Source organism: Sphaeramia orbicularis, chromosome 11 (genome assembly GCF_902148855.1).
Source record: "Sphaeramia orbicularis chromosome 11, fSphaOr1.1, whole genome shotgun sequence".
Taxonomy (NCBI): Eukaryota; Metazoa; Chordata; class Actinopteri; order Kurtiformes; family Apogonidae; genus Sphaeramia; species Sphaeramia orbicularis.
Window position 1 is genome coordinate 9594149 of NC_043967.1, and position 12906 is coordinate 9607054.

Here is a 12906-nt window from a genome sequence, read left to right on the forward strand (position 1 = left end):
TGAATATTTTCAGCATGTAATTTAACTTTTGTCACATTAAACCAAGAAGAAAATTTAGAGTTGTCACTACTTATAAGTTATTATACTATTATTTTACCTGAGATTTACTTGAGAACCAAAACAAGTTCAACACCCTTGATGTTTGATGTTGTCAGTGTCATTTTTTGCTACAAAAAATTCATGTTGTGGGCCAGATTGGACCGTTTGGGGGTGCGGTTGTGGCCTGCGGGCTGGAGGTTTGACAGCCCTGGCCTAGAGGCTCAGAAGAAGAAGAAGAAGAAGAAGAAGAAGAAGAAGAAGAAGGGGTGAGAGAAAAGGACAGAGGAACAAGTTCCAAACAGGAACCAGGGTCGATGGGAGACTAAGCGAGTGTTGGAGCGGTGTTGCATGGATCTGAGGCGTTGCTACGTTGCTCTTTGTTTACCTTTCTTTCCGTCTCCACATCTGTCCACAGGTATGCACACAGGGACCAGGCAGGAGGAAGTGATCGACCACAGGCTGACGGACAGAGAGTGGGCGGAGGAGTGGAAGCACCTTGACCATGTAAGAAAAGTAATAACATTTTTATTACTATACTATACTTAATATACTGTTCTGTCTCTGTAAGTAACACATGCAGATGATCTCTACAGTAGTACTTCTGATACACTCTACATACTTTACTTTTATCATGTTACTGCTGTTGAAAGTATTTAACCACTGTATGCAAAACTAATTTACTGCATGAAATAACTGCATCGCTAGGTTTGGTGTTAGAATAGTTTCTATATGTGTTGGCATGTTTGTATGTGAACCCTTTAAGTGCCAAATTCGCAATATTTCAACAAGCAACATAACTGAATGAAACACAGCTTTTTGAAATCTTGATATCAAAATTGTTTATTTAAAAAAAAAAAAAAAAAAAAAAAAAAAACAAAGCTCAGGAGCCTGAAGGGTTAATATGTTGTTGTTGTTTTGTGCTTTAAGACTTAAAGAATTTGTGTACAATGTCAGAAATGTAATGAGAACAGAAAAGAGGACAGAGAGAAACAAAATAAATGCAGGAAATTAACTGAACACAGGCAGTGAATCCAAAAAGGATAAAATAACTTAACTGTAATTAAAAACAAGACTGTTCAAAGATGTTAATCAGAAGTAAAACATTTACAGGCATCGTTAAAAGTGTCCGTAAGGTGAGGCTGAGAAAAAGCATGTCAAGTTTAGTGGTTTTTACACCAGTCCTGAGTGGAAGCGACACACCAGAAAGGTGGGTTGGATCTAACGGTTTCTAGTCCGATCCAAAAAGAACACACTTTATTGCACACATTGGTTGCAATATCTGGCTCAGATAGGGAGGTGTGTCCTAAAAAGTGTTATAAATGAGCAGGAACCAGTGAGTCTGCAACAAGGGATGTTTGATCAGAGAGAAGAGATAACGACGGTGTGTTTTAGATGCATTTGTAACAGGTCGACCAGCTGATGGACTAGTGTGTCAAGTTCATGAAGTGTGTGTCCACGTAATCAAACATGGGATGAACGATCATTTCAATGAGTATATGGCTGTAGCTGTAGAACACAGGTGTCAAACATGCGGCCCGGGGGCCAAATCCGGCCCACCAAAGGGTCCAGTCCAGCCCTTGGGATGAATTTGTGAAATGCAAAAGTTACGCTAAGATGTTAATCATTTTAGTTCAGGTTCCACATTCAGACCAATACAGTCTAAAGTGGGTCATAAAATGAATGCATGAATACTCACAACTCCAAATTTTTCTCTTTGTACAGGGTGGGGAAGCAAAATTTACAATATTTTGAGGCAGGGATTGAAAGACAGTGTATGACCAATTAGTTTATTGAAAGTCATGAGAATTTATTTGCCACAAGAAAATGTACATAATAGAAAATGTTTTTATTCTATGTGTCCTCCTTCTTTCTCAATAACTGCCTTCACACACTTCCTGAAACTTGCGCAAGTGTTCCTCAAATATTCGGGTGACAACTTCTCCCATTCTTCTTTAATAGTATCTTCCAGACTTTCTCGTAATAGTTTTGCTCATAGTCATTCTCTTCTTTCCATTATAAACAGTCTTTATGGACACTCCAACTATTTTTGAAATCTCCTTTGGTGTGACGAGTGCATTCAGCAAATCACACACTCTTTGACGTTTGCTTTCCTGATTACTCATATGGGCCAAAGTTTCTGAAAAGGTATGGATAATAGTGTTAGGTATGATTATGACATCAATATATGTTTGGTTTCAAAACAATTGACGTAGTGCCTGCTGAGAAAAAACAACTAAATGTTCATTGTAAATTTTGCTTCCCCACCCTGTAAATGTAAATGTTTTCATGTATTTTACACTAAAACAAAGTATAATATTGCTAAAAAAAAATATCTGAATAATCTGAACAAATATGAACAATCTGAAATGTCTTAAGAGAAGTAAGTGCAATTTTAATAATATTCCACCTGTTATTAAATGTTTTGTGTAGTTGTAGATCCACTGTGATCTGTAAGTTATAATGTACATGTGTAAATGATAAACTGAAGCAGAATAGTGTTAAAATTACACATTTTTTTCAGTTTGTTCATATTATTCACATTGTAAGGATAGTTTGTAGATGCAAACATCTTCATAATGTAATTTTACTTTTTTCACTCTAAAACATAGAGAAAAGTATGGAGTTGACATTATTTATACACTACAAACAAAAAGTTAAGGTTTTTTTTTTTTTTACTTTTTTTTTTTTTTTACTTTTTTGTCATTTTTGCCATTTGTAAATAAAACTATGTCGGGTCATTAAAAAAATGTGTTTCGATTGAGTTAACACCCAAAAATTAAAAAGTGCTGTGCAAGAATTCCAACTGAAAAAATAGCCCAAAAATTAAAAATATCCTTAACTTTTTGTTTGTAATGTATATTATTGTATTATAATTTTACTGGAGTTCGGCCCACTTGAGATCAAATTTAGTTGAATGTGGCCCCTGAACTAAAATGAGTTTGACACCCCTGCTGTAGAAGAACAACAGCATAGTGGTATTATAATATAATATAATATAATATAATATAATATAATATAATATAATATAATATAATATAATATATAAGATAAGATAAGATAAGATAAAAGATAAGATAAGATAGTTTATTTACCATTTGTACACATTCAGGTGCATAGGAATTATTATGCAGAGGTCTCAGAGTACAAGTATAAAAGATTAAAAGATACAATCAGAATAACAGGCATAAGACAGAAGCAGTATAAAAGCAGTGTAAAAAAACAATTAAAAGACAGTAACACAATGACTTATAATAAATAGAATTCATGTGATAATGTCCAACGTGGAACTCAAAACACACAGATTGAGTTTAAAAAGTGTACTGCAAACCTCTTTCTAGGAATGTATGATGGAAGTTGGAAAAGTAGCAGCATATGAAAGAATGTCGTATAGGATGCAGGACAAGACAGAAACATATCATTTGAAATGGAGCAAATACCTGGAATCTTTAGATCTCAAAGACTAAAGGCTAAGAGGATTCACACTGAAAAGACAATGATCACACACCTTATGTGTGCGTGTGTATATTATGATTAGACACCTCTGAGTAGATATTTATGGTGTATGTGTATAGTACATACATGGATTCTCGGAGTTGATGTGTGTGGGATAAAAGCCACAATATCGATATGAAGACCCCTTCTGGTTACAGGTGGGTGTGAGGGTGGGTAATTTACCAATGCTCTGATGTTAGTATTTGATGAGTGATGATGTGATATGTTTGGAAAAAGTTAATAAAAAATGCAAGTCATTAAAAAAAAAGTGTGCTGCAGTGTGAAAATAGTGTGTCCCAAGTTCAGATTGAGTTTAAGCTTAAAGATTGAAGTTACAAATGCATGAACCAGACAAGACTTAAACCTAAATAGTCCCTGGATGCACACTCGTTTCCAAATCACAGACCGATTTAAGATGACGTATCAGCAGACGGAGCCTTCATTTCAGCTCGTGTGGAAAGTGCAGATGTCAAAGTAAAACTACGAAGTCAATTGTGTTGAAAGGCCAAATAAATCCAGACTTATGATACACAGTATAAACATGATTTTCAGCAATATTGTCGTCACATTTGGTGTATGTTCGGTGCAGGAAGAGACGGTGAAAACGGCGTCTAAGGGAAGAACTTGCATGAAAAAAGGGAATATCACCACCTCTGACCATGTGGTGGAAAAGTGAACTACATCAGCCAATCAGACGTGTGGCATCCTGTTATACCAGATTGTTTTGTAAATAGTTGTTTATAGTTTTAAAAAAAAAATACCAGAGGCATTGCCTGCATTTTCATGTAAATAGTTGTTATTTTCTAAATTTGTAATTATTTTTTGGGACATTTTCAATTTATGTGTTTATTCTAAGTTACAAAAATGGTGTGTGCGACATGTTTTTGGTGAAAAACACTAAAGAATCTAAGTTTTTCATACTCAGATTTCATATTTTTTGTGTGGTTTTCAGTTCAATGTGTTAACCCTACTTAGTTCACTCATAGAAATATTGTGAAATTCAGAACTAAAATTGTCAAATTCAACTTTAGTGTGTTATTGGAGAACATAACAAGACTTTATTACTTTGGGAAATTAAAAAAAAATAAAATAAAAATTAATTTGTAAAAAATCAAGGTAAATGAAGGTACCATATTTGGTTCCTTACCCATAAGTCGCAAAAAAAAAGAAAAGAGAAAATCCTAGAAGTATATATAAAAAATACAAATAAAAAACATATGTAATGTGAATATTTTAGAACATTAGACCAACAAAAGTGCTGGTCCAGACCCCTGTCCACATCCACATTCTCCCTTTGAACATCATTCCTTACATTAGTACCGTTACTTCATGGTACCTAACAAAGCAGGTCCACTCACTGTCCATGCAGAGGTGGACTTTACAGACCCTGGAGACCACATTGGACCTGAGGTAGCTGACTCACTGTCCTCACTGGAACTGTCGGTGTCACTGTCTTTAATGTGTGTGGAAATTACCAAAAATAGTCACTTATCTGATCAAGGGTTAATACAGCATGTCAGATGAAAAAAAAAAAACTGTAGTCACACAGGTGAGGTTGTGCTGAAGGTAAACAGTTTTTAATTTAAGGCAAAATCAGAAGTGTTGAAAAAAGTGTTGCCAAAACACACTCAGACTCTGAGGGGCTTGGTGAGTCCACTGGATCTGATCTTACCAAGTGTTTTTGTGATGTCCTTATCTGCTGGTGTTTACACATCACCTCTCTCTTGTTTTACGTATCGTTAGCCTCATAGCATAATTTCTATATGGACAAATGTATTTGGACACATTGAATTCAGATGTTTCTTTACTAACGGGTCTGGGATACAAAACAAAATTGACAAATGTCATAATATAGCTTTATATTGTGATAAATATCATTGCATTGGTTCGACTGGTTTAAATTGTTAATTGTTAATCTTCCAAAATGCCTCAGAGATGGTTTTCACTTAATTTTTCTCAACATTGGTATTGTTTTTTCTTTGTTTTTTTTATCCATGACTATGATTTTAAATGTTTTACCTCTAAATTTATAAAATATTTTTCATGCTTTGACTCTAAATAATAATTTTCTACCACAACTAACCATCTACTTTCTTCACATCTCACTTAAGAAAAAAAATCTCCCATTAAACTTTATGGAAATATTGATGTTTATAAACTATATGGTCAAAAATATTGGGACACATCACGGCTACAGTGGTAAGATGTCCTGTTCGTGCTGATTCAGACCCCTGTTAGAAAAGAAACACCTGAATTCAACGTGTCCCAATACTTTTGTCCATATAGTGTATGACTTAGACAGTTATGCTATCCAGCTTGTTTACATTTTGTAGTTTTTTTTAATGATATTCATTATCACTCCTTGTACCTATTAAATAAGAAAATACTATACACAGCAAACGAAGCCTAGGTTTGTTGTGAATGAAGGTTTTGATGTCTATGTGTGAACTCAGCGCCATCTCCGCTCCGTGTCACCCACAGCTACTGAACTGCATCATGGACATGGTGGAGAAGACAAGGCGTTCGCTCACGGTGCTGAGGAGGTGCCAGGAGGCCGACCGCGAGGAGCTCAACTACTGGATTCGACGATACAGCGATGCAGAAGAGCTGAAAAAGGGAGCTCCTAGTGGACAGCCGAGGCAGCAGAGCCCAGCAGCACAGGACAACGCAACACCAGGTAGGATGATACACACACAGACTGATGCTTTACGTCAGTACTTCTATTGATTACTCAAGTAGAAATACAGATACTAGTAAAAAAAAAAAATACTAGTAAACATAGAAACTACCTTACCTCATCTATAAGTGTAAAAGTACAGACTCTTATTAATATACAGCAAAACGTCAATATACTGAAAATGAACTAACTGTTCAGTAGTGTGCATGTTGGTATAAATGTATCTGTTTTAACTATGTTAGGAGTAAAAAGTGCACATCTTAGATTCAAATGTAGGCAGTAAAATAAAAAGATGTCAGAAAAATAAATGCAAATGTAAATATAGGTCAACAATAGGTCAACAATGTTATGACAAACACTTTCATATCATTTTATATCAACAACTGTCATGATTGATGTCAAATCAGTATTTCTTCAAGTGTAAAGGTTGCCAGATTTTTTTGATTTCAAGCTAATAGTAAAAGATGAAATGAGCAGCAAGATAAAGACATAAAAAGAAGTATAAACACTTCACAAGGTGTAAGCAGAGAAAAAGCCCCTGTAATATTCCATGTAGTAAACTGGGGTTTATTTTCTTCATTTTGTTTCAGTCTTTTCATAGCATTAAGTCAAAACTCTTATTCAAAAAGCCTAAATGATGAAGATAAACATGAGTAGAAGTAAGCAAAACAGAAATATACTGAAGCATTTGTGCTTTAGCTCTAACTCTTGTTATTACTTTGTGTTATTGCAAAATTTTTGCCTGTTTTTTTTTTTTTTTTTAATTATTACTGATCTTTTAACTCTTTTCATTATGGTGTGTGCTGATGACCTCTTTGCCAGGTTGCCCTTGTAAAAGACATCCTGATCTCAATGGGACTTTATCTGGTTAAATCAGACTCACACTCAGCTTTATTGTCATTTGATCACAGACATGATCAGAACAAAACACAGTTTCCCAGGTCTTGGTGTGTAGCATGAATGAACAGGATGAAAAAATAGACAACAATAGTTAAAAATACATAAAAATAGACAATAGGTAGAAATAGATAGACATAGATGGGTTAGGTCAAGCAGTGACACGGTTACATGTTTCGTGTTCAATAGGCTTTAACTTTGTACATATATAACCTATATTAATGTGTTTCATATTTCAGTAGGTATTTGTAAGTACTTAAACATAGCAAGGATGATGATTGCATACAATAAAAATTTTGACCAAAAATATTTTAAAATGTGCTCAGTGTGGTTTCACTGATTTTGACAAGGTTTACAAGTGCTTAACATGCGGTTCCCACAGGAAATTCACTTAAATTTGCCTATGATGTGTTAATTAACATATTAAAACTGATGTCAAAATGTAGGAAAATATATTAGAGACTTTTGGACACAGATTTCAAGTAACACGGTTTCAATGGGCATAGTGAGTTTTAATTTATGATCCTATTAAGATGTAAGGACCAATGTGTCTAGATAACAAGTCAAATATTTTTAATACAAGCATTTATTATGCATCACAGTAATAAGCCAACAAATGAGTGCATACAGAATACGATAAGAGAAACTTTGATTTTTCTCACAGATGTGTGTGTTCCCTTCTCCTAACCCAGATAACAATCTGTAAGAGTAATAGAACAGAATAAAAACTACTATAAAAACCAGTAAAATAAATATAAAAACCACTGAATCTGTACAATATTGTACAATATGCCTTAGCAGCGGCAGCTTAAGGTGGTTGTGTTTGCACAGCAGCGATATGAGCACGATAAAGTGGTGCTAGTGACATGATCTGTTTTACGGTGGAAGGTGGACAGTACATGGGGTTAGTATATGAATAAAGGTTAAATTTAAAAAGATTACACATAATACCTTATCAATATTGTAATATTGTTATGGTTTTTCATCTCAAAACTGAAGAGCATTCATGAACTGTTTCTGTGTTAGTGTGTTGCTGCTCATCTCTTCACTCTTTCAGTGTCGACTTGTTGATGCCTAAACTCTGCCTGTGTGTGTTTTTTTTTTTTTTGTCTCCAGAAATTCACCGGGAGCTGCTTCACCGGCCTGTGTCTGGTTACGTCCCCGAAGAGATCTGGAAGAAAGCCGGTGAGCTACACTTTTTCGCCCGCCGCCGCTTATATGCCGCTTCATTCTCCGTCTCTTCAATTGGAGCGACTCGGCTTTGTAGAAGTCAAAGCTGTCTTTTTTTACCCACATGACTCAGGGCTGGAAGTGGATGAGAGATGCTTATTTAAAGTCCGCTCTCCCCTCTCATCCCCAAGTCGTCAGCCGTCTGCAACCTCCTGCCCTGGCAGACTTGAATTAATGTGTCAGACTACACTAAGAAAAATCATTTATATTTGATTCGGCGAGACCTTATAAGAGAAATAAGAGTTTTACCACACTCTCCAGGCTCCAAATATGATGTCAGATCGTAACACAATTTTACTGCGCCAGTCAAAGAAGGGGAACATAAGTAGCTTTCACAGCTGGTTGGGTCCTTCTGCACTGAAAAGTCCAGTAGCAAGACTTGATATCTTTTTGCTTTTGGCACTTTCGTAATCCCCTCAGTGATAAAGACGTCACAGCTTTTCTATTTAACCAAAGTAAAATTGAAATAGGGAAAATTTGTAGAAGCAGTTAAGATCAAGCACTGAAACTAGCTTATTGCTTTAACAGCTTTCATTAAATTTTCAGAGTACACAAATAGTAATCTCTCAGCTCACTAGCACAGCTGAGATCACCGTTATCGCTGTTCTGAAGAACTGCGAGAATATTTTCACCGAGCCTGAGAAATCCACTTTGTATTCACCGTCAGTGATACAGTATATCTGCCTTTAAACCCCTTGGAGAAAAGAAATTGTCCCCTTGCTTGACCAAGCATGATGTGTGAGATACTCAGAACAAGTAATATGCATTTAAATTGAATTGGGTATCACCATCGGGACTCTGCCTTGCTCTCCACTTCTCTCCTCCCCTCACCAGCTTTGATCGATCTTCCATCTAAGGCATTTGGTGTGTAATCACAATTCCATGCACAAGGCATATATCACACGACACCAGGGCAATTTCCATGACTTCAGGCAGCACAGTAGGTTAAAGACAAAACCACCCTGGTTTAAAAATTTACCTCCATCACGATGGAAAGAAAACGTCTCTGTTTTCAGAAAAGCGCACATTCAGTCAGTTACAGAAAACAGTCTTTTTAACATTTGTCGTACAAGTGTGAAATGAAGCAGATTTGGTTGACATAAAGCTCTATTTATCTTTTGTTTTGTTGGATAAGTAGCGTGGGCCGTTTTTATTTTTTGTTCTCTTTGCATCCTACTCAGTATTTTCGCCATCCTCTCCACTTCAGTCACATACATCCCGACTGAGGAGAGACTGATTTAAATGTGACCCGGGAGGATTGCAAAATAGGATTTTTAACACAATGAAGTGCGGTGCTGAATACATCTGTTTGAAATGGGCAAAATGTTTACAGTTGGTGATAAATATTCAAGCACCTTGCACGGTGTCCTACCGGTTTCCCACTTCCCCTCTCCACATGGGCCTCTGGGATCACAATGGAAATGCATAATTTAAATATAAATTGCCTGATTTGCATACACAATTAGTCAAGTTACAGGCTTGATGGGAGCAAACAAAAAAGCCCTCCTTTTGCTTTGACGTTCGGTTGGAATTCCACCGCTTAACACCCGCGCGGCAAGGTTATTCATTCCACAAAACAAGTATAAAATAACACATTGCCGCAGCTTAAAAGCACATTTTCTGAGTGATTACCTGGAATTAATTGGCTCATGCTGTTGTCTTGAGGATATTTTTAAGTTCTAAAGGAAAAAGGTTGTTTTTTTATTGTAAAGATCATTCAACTTTTCATCTTAAATTAAGAGATCACACTTGATTAACAGTAGAAAAACGTACTCATTACATAGAGACGTAGGTGAGTGATAAAATATTATGTCGTGAAAGCCTGAATAATTGAATCAAGGCTGGTTCTGTACCCAGTACGCTACATTTACAACCACTGGATTAGATATTAATGTTATTCTTCTTACTTATGTAGTTCAGATGCTGAGGTTTCATATAAGAAGTTCATATTTTATTTTAGACTTGGCCCTCCCATTTAGTAAAGGAAATGGATTTACATATTTGAACACATATTGTTTACATGGAACTAGTGTTAAAGCTGTAAACCAATATGTATGTGTTAGGGAACATCTTCTAGTTTATGTGTTTAAACCCAATATAAACCACATCTGTTCAACCACGGCCCAAATGTAACCCTAACCCAAACTGTAAAACGGGTCCCTGGTGACCTGGTGGGTGTTTAACGGTTTTTAAAGTGTAGTTTAGCCACATGAAACTAGATTTTAGATGAATAAAAAAACCACAATCCGAGGTTAGAGTTCTATGAGCATTGTGAGTGTTAAAACATGTAACTCTGAAAAGGGGCAGTGCATATTTATCAGGGATCAGTGCACCAATTGTAAAATTTTTGGCCGATACCAATACTTAAAATGACACTTTGACTGATGGAAGATGCTGACCCTGATGTTACTGTCTGTTTCTTTCTTTTTTTTTTTTGTTATTTATTCCATTACATAATTATCATTATATACATACAAAGTAGTTACTATTTTAAATGATTTCAGCTCTTCATCACATGATCTATGAATGAACGCAGATTCGGTCACACAAATTTATGAGAAAACCTTCAGTAAAACCCAACACATAAAAAGGTTCCACCACCATCAGTAAAAAGATGTCTTATATACCAATACTGATATTGGACAGTATCAGCAAATATTATCTACCACTAAGATTGTTTACATGACCATGATAATTGTAATAATCTGACGCATTTACATGTACTTAAGAAATGCGATAATTGAAAAACTCTGGTTTAGATGCTCCAGTCCAGTGCATACATACATAGTGATGGTAGACTTAAACTATCTGTCATCTTCTGCTCATGTTTAACTATGTAACTTCTGTTCTCCTCTATTTTAAATGTGTTTACACTGTATACACCTGTGTACACCTGTGTACATGCAGGAAGACATCAGAGTATTGGGCAGAAATCCAGGTGTGTTAATCTGATTTGTCATAATCAGATAACTGCCATTATCTCCAGAAATTGGATAATGATCGGCATATTGGTGTGCATGTAAACAGGCTCATTGATAGTGATGTTCAACTGATATATCACTAATGTCTGCAGTGGTTTTTGTATTGGCAGTACTTTGACAGCAGTGAATCTGTAGTGAATCTGTCACTAGGATCGTCAGTGTAATCCAGGTTCTGCATTAGAAAAACCAAGAATAATAAGTGGTGCCAGGCACAACAAACCCCACCCCTCGCACATATTGAAGCTTATTTTGGCATTGATCCAGCTGATGTCGTCATGTCTATACATGTGCTGATGTCACCATCAGCACAGACAGCATAAACAAATTTCAGCTATTGTAAGTAAATGGGAAAAAAATTAATAAATTTAATTCATAAACTATGTGAACTTTGACATACTTTTCCCAAAATGTAATCACATCTATTCTGGGTCACTGGCAATCTATAAACCAAATCTGATATGAATTCAACCAATAGTTTTGCTGCTAAAGTGTTAACAAACAAAGACACAAATCGAACCAAAAACAACCCCCTTGCCCCCCCTTCGGGGGGCGGGGTAATAGTAGATATCAGATCCAGTACATGTGGTGTTGGGGAACCCTTAGGTCATACTAATCACAAAACAAATAAGAACAACCATGTAAAAGAGGCTGCATGACTGATAAAGCTGTTTGATTCATGTGTGACAGACAAGTAAATGTATCACTGTGTTGTTTCATATGACAATGTGTTCTTATTGAAAGAACATAAAACAGTCTTAAAGAGCAGATGATATACTGGACACTGCATTGCAGGTACGGGAGGCTTGACTTCCTCTGTATCCACACTCTTTCCAGAAGAGGCAGTGAATGAGGTGAAGCGTCAGGCCATGTCAGAGCTGCAGAAGGCCGTGTCAGAGGCTGAGCGCAAAGCTCACGAGATGATCAGCAGCGAGCGCGCCAAAATGGAGCGCACAGTAGCCGAGGCCAAGCGGCAGGCTGCCGAGGACGCGCTCTCCATCATCAACCAACAGGAGGACTCCAGCGAGGTACCGTCATGCACTCTGTAACTCATTAAAACAGTGTCACCTTTTAGCATCATGGTTACAATGTTGTGTCTTTCTTTGGCGCTTTGACTATTTGGTTACCATCCCAAATAACCAAGATATCTTATTTATTCTTTCAAAGGTAACATTGTTGTACTTTACTAACCTATTGGAAGAAAAATTACATACTTTCTTTATTTGACTTTCACTTTCAAGCAGGCATACAGATGTGTGTATAGAAACTGAGGTAGTGATTCAACTTCTTAACTGCAGTCAAAGTGAAGAAGTACAGGCTCTGAAATGTTTAAAAGTAACATGTCTTGTCACATGTCAGAATCAGAAAACTTTATTAATCCCAGGGGGAAATTATTGGGTGTTACAGTCACTCCAATCAAGTATAATAAAAAAAAAAAAAAAAAAAAAAAAAGTAGCAGGAAAGAAATTATCAATACAACAGAAAAATAATATGCACACACACCAAATATACATATTAAAACACTCTATTAAGACACAAAATAAGAACAGCAATTTGTACAATATGTACTAAACAATATATTATTGATATGAT

At 36.0% G+C, this 12906-nt stretch overlaps 1 protein-coding gene across 4 annotated transcripts in view; it reads left to right on the top strand.

Annotated features, from left to right (window-relative positions):
* Positions 1-12906, top strand: part of runx1t1 (RUNX1 partner transcriptional co-repressor 1) — a 102153-nt gene that overhangs the window by 83290 nt on the left and 5957 nt on the right. The window contains exons 7-10 of one of the 4 annotated variants that reach the window (XM_030147824.1): positions 455-552; positions 6013-6208; positions 8222-8290; positions 12109-12341. In XM_030147824.1, coding sequence (XP_030003684.1) covers positions 455-552; positions 6013-6208; positions 8222-8290; positions 12109-12341 — 596 coding nt within the window. The remainder of the gene's footprint in view (positions 1-454; positions 553-6012; positions 6209-8221; positions 8291-12108; positions 12342-12906) is intronic. The other 3 variants (XM_030147826.1, XM_030147825.1, XM_030147827.1) reach the window with 3 other exon arrangements.